The 10,989-nt window shown below is 29.7% G+C and overlaps 1 protein-coding gene across 2 annotated transcripts in view; it reads left to right on the forward strand.

Annotated features, from left to right (window-relative positions):
• Nucleotides 1-10,609, forward strand: part of LOC111638788 (four and a half LIM domains protein 2-like) — a 31,942-nt gene extending 21,333 nt beyond the window's left edge. Inside the window, exons 1-6 of one of the 2 annotated variants that reach the window (XM_023384546.1) lie at nt 5,478-6,353; nt 6,505-6,705; nt 9,252-9,426; nt 9,498-9,667; nt 9,742-9,928; nt 10,004-10,609. In XM_023384546.1, coding sequence (XP_023240314.1) covers nt 5,862-6,353; nt 6,505-6,705; nt 9,252-9,426; nt 9,498-9,667; nt 9,742-9,928; nt 10,004-10,161 — 1,383 coding nt within the window. In that variant the 5' untranslated portion in view covers nt 5,478-5,861 and the 3' untranslated portion in view covers nt 10,162-10,609. Of the gene's footprint in view, nt 1-5,477; nt 6,354-6,504; nt 6,706-9,251; nt 9,427-9,497; nt 9,668-9,741; nt 9,929-10,003 lie in introns of those variants that run through there. The other variant, XM_023384545.1, reaches the window with a different exon arrangement.
• The last annotated feature ends 380 nt before the right edge of the window (nt 10,610-10,989 follow it).

Genomic DNA, 10,989 nt, shown 5'->3' on the forward strand with positions numbered 1-10,989 from the left:
TTTTTTAAACTTAGTTATCAATAGTTTCTTTGAAAGATCACGCAGAAAATTACCAAGAAAAGTTATTCTTTATGTAGGAAACAGAATTACTAGAAAAAATAAAACAAAAAGTAATCACGCTCTCCGGAAATCTGCAACTCTTCAAAACTTTGTACTTTTTAACCTTGAACTATGGACACGAATAGAGATCTTTGTTGCTTTTGTTTTCGTATCGAGTATAAAAAAAGAAAACAAAGAAATACAAAATGTCAAGTGCACGAGGAAGAAATGTGACACCTGTCATTACTTTCCCATCAAATTGGCACCATTTAGTTCTTTTGACTAAAGAATTATATTAATAAAATAATTCGAATCGAATCATTTACGTCAGCTGCCAGCCTGGCATCGTTACTTCATTAAACAGAGGGATGCTAACTAACTTCATGCCAAATGATACAACAATTAGGAATCCTATTAAATAATTCTCATTCCTTTTCCAAGTTAGCACATTTTATATCAATTACAATGATTTAAATACAAAATCGAAAAGAATAAATAATATATAATATTAATTTAGATACGATTAATTAAGTAATTAGTTTAGCACAATGGAATAACAAATTGCCTCCTGATTTAATGTAATATTTATTTTATTTTGTCTTTAGTACGTAATACATTATTTTTAGATTAATATTCCTATTAATTAATATAAAAAATAAATAAAAATTTTAAGTTTAATTAATTAATTAATTACAAACATTGAATTGTTCTTGTGATATATGGAGAATTTATGTGATATAGGAAAGAAAAGTTAGGGAATGCTAATGAAATTTCAACAAAAATAAAATTTTNATTGTAAACGTTTCAGAAAATTGATCAAATTGAAAATAGTTCGTTTGATTTTCGGCAATTCTCTTCAGCGGTAGGTGTTATATAACAATTACTATAGTTATTGAAATATTGGATGTAAATGGGGTTTGCTTGCAAAACCTCCGCTGACGAAGTCGCGGGTAACAGCTAGTTTACTATATTATTGAGAACTTCAATACTATTTTAATACTGAAGTTGTTGGAACCTTTAACAGACAAAATACATAAAAAAAAAAAAAACTGAAAGAAAAATATTCATTTATAATATAACGGATTATCCAAGACTAAGTCGAAAAGCGTAATAATGGAATTTTTTAAAACATTTATGAACAGCTGATTGAAACTTAATCCGATTTTTCATCATAAACTCTGGATAGGATTTCATTTTTCATTTCTCATTCATTTTGTTCTACTCTATTGTGGTCAGTTCTATTCGCAATGGTAAAAATTAAGGCTGGCTGTGCATTGTGTTTTGATACTTCGCGAGATAAATCTAATCTGAAAGATAATATTTGTATTTCAGAAAACTACAGAGAATATTTAAGTTTTCAAAACACTTTATCGAATTGAATTAATTTCTGTAATTGATTTTTTTTTTGGTACTGTACGTGTGTGTATTCCATTCATTTTTATAACATTTTGAAGATGATTAATTATCTTGTCGGATAATTTATTATTAAATAATTTTATGTTTCTTTGTTGTTTTAACCATTTACACATTTTCATAACCTATATCTCTTAAGCATAATATTCTAAATACATAGCTCAGACACCACACAAGTAGACTTATCATATTTCACAACACCTGTGACTATTTGTTATAATGTTTCAGTAAATGACCCTATTTCTTCCGCATTAAAACAAAAAATAATTCAGACTTAACTATATTTTTCTTCTTTTATTCCAGCTATTTAAGTGATTTTAATCACAAAGGGGGGAAATACTAATTATTACCATTATTTAAATAATAAAAATTAGAGATAAAATAAACGTTTTAAAGATTTCTACATTTTCAGTGATTTAAATATTTATCCAATTGAGTGTTTTCTTTGTAAACTTCCAACTTTTTTTTTTTAAAGTCAAATGCATCTCAGGTAGTTATATTTAGTATGGTGATTAATATTTATACTGTGTATGAAGTTCTTCCTGCTTCGTGGTCAGAAAGCACAGTTTATAATCAGAAACAAGCATTGCTACTGATTAGAATGTAAATACGTCTTGTGGTTAATGTAACTTACTTATAAGAAGTCTGGTTATCTGATCATTGAGCAATCTGGTGAGTCACTAAGTTCTTGCAGTGAGTCACGGTAAATTCCCCATCTTTTAAAATAGTAAAAATGAAAAATATACAATTTAATGGAAGTGAAATATTTTGGACTTGAACCCGTGATTAACGAGCTGAGAAATACGACATCTTGACAACGTTTCTGCATGAATTAACTTTGCTTCTCGTGTGCCAATTTTTTAAAAATTTCATGTCATTTACAAGTTTATCGTAAAATTTAAAAAAAAAATCTGTTATCGATGTTTTAAATATTAAAAAAATAATTACAAATCTTTTTGTATATATTATTCAATTTTTTTTTGTAAATATTTATTATTATTTAACACAATTATTAGAATTTCCAATGCTATATACTGTAATTATGAACTAATTAAATGTTTTTATTTTATTATTTACGTAATGTTAGTAAAGTGATATGGGCAACATATATGACAGTAAAGTTTTTATTGTTAATTTGCAATTTTATGATTGGACTAATTTCTTTCCTTCAGATTTTAATCCAAATATTTCCAATGAGTATAGATAGTATCCTAGAAGGTTTTTTCTTAAAATATATATTTTTATTTTCAATTATATTAGAAATAATTTGATAAAAATGATTATTTTCAATCTGTTTTTAAAATATTGCTCAGAAATATCTATATATTAAATAGATTGTAGGTAAGTAAGCAAAAATAAAGAGAAAACAGCTTTTAATTTGGAAATTATTGACTTTAATGTGATATAACCGAATGGAATCAGAAGAGAATCCAAGATATGCCTGAGATTATTCGAGTTGAACTCGATATTTCCCAAATTTTGATGCAAAATTCCTTTTGTTTTCATTCAATTCATGCGCTTACGGTCCAGTTTCGCTGCTTAACATGTACAGGAAATTAGGTTTCTTATTCTTTGAATTGTATATATTAAAAATTCATACAAAGAAACAGATATAATAATTTTATTAATATACGACAAGGGAGAAGAAAAATTATATAAATTTTTCTTAAAACATGTAGCGGTTAGCTGAGATGAAAAACTCTCCTTCATCATTGCAACTTTGTGTGCCAATTTTTTAAAACTTTCATGTCATTTACAGGTTTGAGTATATTTATTTATTATATATTTAGAACATCGCATAGTTTATTATCTGTTCGTTAAACAATTTCGAAAAAAAATTCGTTAAACTTTTGTAATTTTCTATATTTTAATATAAGAACACGCATCAAATGAAATAGAAAAAAGCAATTCTACTCAAGGAGCTGTAAATAGAACCGTTAAGTATACATACCATCGCATTAGAAGAAAGCATGGGTCATGTCTCGCAACACTTATAAAGCTTATCCCCGTTTTAAAGATCCCTTCTTTAATCCTTACATCTATTAAAACTGAGATTAATATATCTATAAATACACGCATTCTTAACTTTTATGTGGAATTCCTTATAAGTATTATAAGCTCGACATATACATGTGTCTATGTAACTTAAACAGATGCGGTTTATCTGTAAGGCAAAATTTTGTACCCATAGATTTTAACTTTTGTCATTTTATAAATTAAATAATATAATATAATTATTTGTTTAACGAACAGATAGTAAACTTTGCGATGTTCTAAACACATTAAACTGTTAACATCCGTCGTTAAATAAACAAATGAATGTTAGATCATCGAATTACTGTTTACATGTCGTTTCTAATTCGTTCGCTAGATGGCGAGAGTGACGAAAAAAGAACTAATGAAGTGAAAAAAATACCTTTTTTTTTCAATTCACTTCGTAGACGTCTCTAGTCTACTGAAGTATTATTTAAAGATTTAATTATAAAATGGCTGGAAACAATGAATTAACAATAGTACAGCTCTGAAAGGCGTCTTTTATTGTATCCCCCAAGAACTATACGTTAAAGGGTTCCTTATGTGATGTATTGAGGTCTCTAGAATATAAGATTGACGTAAGTTAAGAGGGATTATTAAAGAAATACTAAGTATCTTTATTATTGATAAAACAAACAACTCAGTTTGAAGCTGAAACTGATAGTTCTAGTAGCTTCTGGCAAACTTCAAATGTTATGTTTGGCTGTATAACTAAACGAAACGTCAGGTGGATGAGTTCTGCACTTTATAAATTATGAGGGATATCAATCGTAATGAATGAAAACTATAATTCCGCTGTCATCTGTTTACTGGCTTTATGAAAGAGGAAAGGAATAAAAAAAAGGAAAAGAAAAAGGTAACCAAACACTCCGGGAAGATGTGTAAAGATGGATCGTGTATCTGTCTTACGTCAGCATTTTGGAATTAGTCGTTGTTACATAACGGATTTATGAGTTCTTGTTTGACAATTGGATTCGACAGGCGTCAAACAAAAGAAGAATAACGAAGTTACTAAGGTTTGTCAACCCGAGTAATTATTTAAGTATCGAAGTTTGTTCCAAATATAGTGTAGTTTGTTTTCTCATCGAACGACTATTAAATGGCGGAGCGAGAGTGGAGGAGTGCCTTTTATCAACAACATTCTTCGTTCTCCTTTTAAGGGATCTTTGGTGTGAAAGTCTAAACCTCGGAAGTTTTGCACACGGCACCTATTGGGTTATTCGCGTGCGCTACAGGCACGTGACCGAAAGTGGGGTGTCGAGGGTCACCTGTTTCACCTCCCACTCTGAGTGTACCTGGAAGACGAATTGTTGCAAACGACAGCCATGGAAGAATATACCGAAATCAAGAAAGTGAAAAAGACGAAGAAGAAGACTAAATTGCAAGTTGAAGTAGAAGTCGATGAAAGTCGAGTTCCCGAAGAACGAAATGAGGTAAGGATACGAAATATTAAGGAAAATTACCAGCATCGAAATCATTTTGATAATTTCTAGAGTTATTTGCTATCAAAGGCCTTCCACAGAAACACCAGAACGTCCATACTCTAACAATACGATTCTTGATAATTACAACGAATTTTGTATATAACAATAAGAAATTTTTATTTAATTTTAGATCTAATAATAATCTGTAAAGACAGAATAACAAATTATCCTGCACATTCCTTAAGTATAATGAATTATTCTATGAAAAGAATTAATACTTAGATTTAAACGATTTAAAAAAGAATTAAATCTGAAATGAAAAACAAATTATTTCAGGTAAAACAAAAGAATTTGAATAACATATTTATATATTTTTAGTATTAACAAGAACGGTGTTGCAATGATGTTTACGGTCATAATTTAAAACGTTTTCTAAATATAAAATTAGTAGTTTTCTTAGAAATGTAAGCTGATATATGGCAATATGACTTTTATTTTATTTTTAGCTGAAATTATTTAAATAAATTTCATAGAAACAACTAAACAAAGCTACAATTTATATACTTTTTTTAAGATTAAATCGTTTTTGTCTTTGATATTAATTAGTTATTTGACAATTAGCGAGGGATCTGATAATCCGAACATCTTAAAGAGCCATTCGTTTTCTGAATGGCAATCATTGAAAGGACTAAAATAGAATATTGCACTGTATCTGATAGTTTGAGTTTTAATTGAGTACTGTTTAGTGCCGTCAGCTGATGTGCCGATAAAGCTCATTGAGGAACCGTTTAATTTACTGAATTAATCTTTCCAAGTTGTGTAATATATTAAAGTTTTAAATTTAGATCCATAAACCTGATTTTGAAGATTATATAACAGCCAGTGGGCTCTGATTTACGTTTTTAGGTACTCCGGCCTACATTTTCTGGAAAGTAACAGGTGCAGATTTTTATGACTTACTCGAGATCCATTTGTTCCATCTCATTGGATTTTCATTTAATTCCCTTCCATCCCCTCTGCCAACAGTTTGCACACGTTCCTATTATAATCATACCTTTTCCTGACAGTTCTTACACGGATAAGAAACGCTTTTTTCTATGTTTCATCACGGCCATTGCCAAATATTTTGTTGGCAAGGTTATCTCATGGATTCATTATCTACGACCACTTCCTGCTCCCAGACGCATCTTTCACTATCTGATGGCCTTTCTACAATCGATATTATTATTATTAATTTCCTTCGCTTCTATCGTATTTATTGTTTACCACAAAACTGCCTTTTACGATTTCATCGGCCTTCAGGATAGAGAAAGTTTACGTAAAAATAAAAAGCGCCATTCGATCGGTCCTTGTCGTACCTCCGACGCCTTTCTCGTCTCTTCTCTTCCTTCTGACAACATCGCTAAACACACTTGCGATGGAAAGGACAACGCTTCTGATACGGTATGGCGAGTCATATTTCTAAAATTATCCCCCCTCCTACTCCTGGCACAGCTTTTTAACGCCTACTTGTTTCGCCGTTACAGAAATCCCAGTTCAGCACAATTAAAAATATGCAGACGTTGTTAATTATAATTTTTTGTTACCTTTCCAGCTCATATTCGCCGGAGAATATACTAAAGCCATGTCCAAAGATTGGCATAGTACTCATTTCTGCTGTTGGCAATGCGACGAAACGTTGACTGGTCAGAGATACGTTCTGAGAGACGAACACCCCTATTGCGTCCGATGTTACGAACAGGTGTTTTCCAACACCTGCGACGAATGTGGGAAACCCATTGGTATCGACTCCAAGGTAAGAATTATAGATATTTTAATACCGTATATAGGCTCGCTTATCATTGACCAATATGAAAAGTAGGCTGTATATGTTGGTGAAATACAGATATAGCTAAATACTTTTCTTCCACTAATACTTGTGTGTTAAGTTTTTCGCATTTACAAATTTTATCCCTTTTATTTTCCAAAACACGTTCCGTTTTGGGAACACACTACGTTCTCAAGCATCTTCTCATTGGTTGATTTTTGTCTTGGTTATAAAAGGAAACAGGAATATAATCTGGGATGGCATTCCTTTGCAGTTGTGTTTGTTTCTTTACTCAAGCATACAAGTTCAATCTTACTTTGCAAATGTATTGCTCGCATCAATTACAGACGGGTAGTAATAACTTATATCTAATTAATGCACATAATTCCATACATATATAGGCTATATATATGCAAACTTTAATATGCACGTATTATGATTAAGTTCTTTTACAACTGTTTTAAGTTATAATTTATTATTTTGTAGTTATAATAATCGTTATTTCTTAGACGATTTTATTATAAATAATAAAGATTATGGGAAAAGAGCCAGAGGAGCTATTAGTACTGTTGCACTCTTTGATTTAAATAGAGTACTACATTCCAAGTGTGTGAGTGTACCTCTAGTAACATCGCTATAATTATTGTAAAATCTATTTTGAATTAAACAGTGGTATATATAGCCGTAAAAATAGCTTTTTTTCTTAAATGCCGGCAGTCATAAAATTCTAGTTTAATTACCGAAAAGAACAAGTGTCGTCCTTTACGTTTCATTTTAAGAAGACGTTTTCAATACTTTTAAGCACAAATAATGTAATTCGATAGGTTTAAACAGAGAAACTTTTGGTTCTTATTCGATAAAATTATTACGATAATTCTGGAGAATTTTCAAATGAAACAATTAATAATTTTTATAGAAATCTATGAAAATAATAAATAACTTTATAGATTTATATCTTAAATTTAAATTTAATTTAATTGTCGATATTACTCAAAAATACGTAATGAAGTCCTAATAACTGTAATGAAATAGATCGAAGAAATAAATTAACAATTAATTATATTTTTAATAAAATAACAACGATAAAATTATACAAAATTAATAATAATAATGCCACACATTTTGGAGCAACTAAATTAGAATCTGCTGTAAATAGATAGATTTTGGCAGATTGAAACAAAGCTTCGTGCAATAAATATTCAACAGGAAATACTGTATTTCAGTTTTGGAACTTGTAGAGATACAAAATGCCAGCTGCCACACATTTTGTAAAAAGAAGAAATAAAAATAAAATGTTACGCTTTTGTTCCCTTAACACAATTTAGTGAGAAATTTTCGAGAAAATGAAACTTATACAGATAAACATTTCTGTGATATTTTTATATTTAAAACAATTTTTTTAATATAATAAATCAGAAATAATTGAACATAATAGCTTTAATTAAGATACAAGACTTAATAATTTATTACAGAATTAATTCCATTAAAAAGCAATTTTCATACATTTATTAATTATTATATAGTAATTAAGGGATGGGGAAATTTCCAATTTCAGTTTATTTCACAATTACGTTGACAATTGTCTGAGATTTAATATATGAACATACAATCAGCACTTCATTGTTTTCTAAACTCTATTTTTGATGTTGCGTTGGAAGAGGTTGGAAGGACATTAAAGGACGTTAAAAGTGGATATGATAAGACTTCTATAAATACTTATCACAGAAAACCAAAAAATTTTTATTTTCTATTGATTCTTCTTCATTGCTTTTACCAGTTAATGACAATTGCAAATTGAGTAATTACGTGAGAAGGAAAAAAATTATTTTTAACTTATTTTTAAGATAATTAATAATATCTTAAGTAATAAATATCGATATTCTTTTAGATATGCATCAATTTTATTTTGATACTTCTATACACTTCATCGATTATACACACAGTTTATGTAACCGTATTGTCCTATACATAGGCTACATCTTACTTTAATTAATACAATCATTAAAAAAATAATTTAAAACAGTAGAATTTCTTTATAAAAATAAATAAATTTATTTGAAAAATAACGAGATTTTGTGCATTCCTGAATACAATATGCATAATGTGAATATTTGAAATTTTTAAATACAGTGGTACCTCAGGATACGAAATTAATCCGTTCCGAAACTGAGATCGTATCATGAAAATGTCGTAAGGTGGATCATCTTTTCCCATACGATTACATGTAAAACCAAATAATTCGTTCCAACGCGAAAAACATACTCAAATTAAAGCCAAGTAATACATTAAAAAAAATAACTGTAGTAAGAAAAACAAATGAAAAATGCGAACTAATGTAACGTCGTATGGTGAATTTTTGTTCGTATCGTGGAGAAAAAATATACTGTATTCGAATTTCATGTCGTATCCTGAAAATTTCGTATGCTGGGGCGTTCGTAACCTGAGGTACCACTGTAATGATTTTATAATAAAACATTTATACATGAATTACTTGATTTTTTAAAAATATAATTCATTTATATTATTATTTATAGGACCTTTCCTACAAAGAGAAGCATTGGCACGAATCGTGCTTCTTGTGCAACAAATGCCAAATGTCATTAGTTGACAAGCCTTTTGGTTCAAAGTCCGAAAAAGTATATTGTGCCAATTGTTATGATAATTCATTCGCTAGTAGATGTGATGCTTGTAATGAGGTCTTTCGAGCAGGTATAAATTTTATAAGGACCATTATAAAGTTATTTATAACTTTCACTCATATTTACGATTTTAATCTTTAGGAACCAAAAAGATGGAATATAAAGGAAAACAATGGCACGAGAAGTGTTTTTGTTGCATCGAATGCAACAATCCAATTGGCACCAAAAGTTTTATTCCTCGCGACAGCGATATTTTCTGTACCACTTGTTACGAGCAAAAATTCTCAACTCGGTGTGTTAAGTGCAATCAAGTAAGTATCGAGATCATTCTAAACTGTTATTAGATAATTTATAGATTGATTAATAAAATATTTAATATTTCTAGATTATCACAACCGGTGGCGTAACGTACCGAAACGAACCATGGCACAGAGAATGTTTCTGTTGCACAAATTGTGAAATGTGTCTTGCTGGACAGCGGTTTACATCTCGTGATGAAAAACCTTACTGTGCAGAATGTTTTGGTGAATTGTTTGCTAAAAGATGCAATGCATGCAATAAACCTATTACAGGTAAATATTAGAATCTTTTACATAATCGTGTCATAACGTATTGCATATTTATAAACCGAAATTTTTGCTTTGTAGGTATTGGTGGAACCCGTTTTATATCTTTCGAAGATCGCAACTGGCATAACGATTGCTTCCTATGTGCCTCCTGTAATTTATCCCTCGTTGGAAAAGGTTTTATCACGGATGGTTCAGACATATTATGCCCCGATTGCGCCAAACAAAAATTGATGTAAAACAAATCCAAGTATTTTTAGCATTCTGAAACGATAAACCTTGGTGCTATATACAAAAAAAAGGCTTTTTATATCCAATCGGCCACTTAAAAAATTGAAATAGCAACTTTTTTGCTCAACTTTTAGTGCTCTGGACATATAACGCTTTGATTCTGACTTCATAGTTTATAAATATTTCGAGTTATTTGAAAAATTACTCGAAAATTGTTATATTTTAATCCATAATTTATACTATATTTTGGGAACAAAAGATATACTGCCACATATATATTTGTTAAATTTTTGGTGGAAAATAAGACTACCCCACGGATTAATAATAATGATTACATACAATCATATTCTTGTTCCTGCAGTCTAGACTCTTAGTCAGTTATTGGTGAATCAGTTCTAGGTTTCTGTTGTTAAAGTTATTTTTGCTGGAAATTAAAGAAAAATAATTGTTCTCGAAGTTCTTGTTTTTATTATAGTACTTTTTAAATTGCGTATCCATCATCATCATTAATAATAAACATCACAGAATTTCAGTTTTTTAAAAAATATCAATATTCTCCCTTCCATAGAGGACCTTTAACACTGAATTGCTTCTATATGAGACCACCTGGATCGAATTCATTGACTAATTTGTAAACGCGAGGCGTTGATATATTTTGTGATTTAGGTTATATAATAAGCCTTAATTATGCCCATTACTAATCTACGGGCCAGATCTGCAATTGAATCGATCACTATGGGTGAGAGAAAATTACGTGACTACTCGTATTTTTTACGAGAAATCACGAATATACGGATAAATTTCGAATTTGAACCTTTCACACGGTGTATACCAGA

This window comes from Centruroides sculpturatus, unplaced genomic scaffold (assembly GCF_000671375.1).
Source record: "Centruroides sculpturatus isolate CEXI.00-Female unplaced genomic scaffold, Cexi_2.0 scaffold592, whole genome shotgun sequence".
Classification (NCBI taxonomy): Eukaryota; Metazoa; Arthropoda; class Arachnida; order Scorpiones; family Buthidae; genus Centruroides; species Centruroides sculpturatus.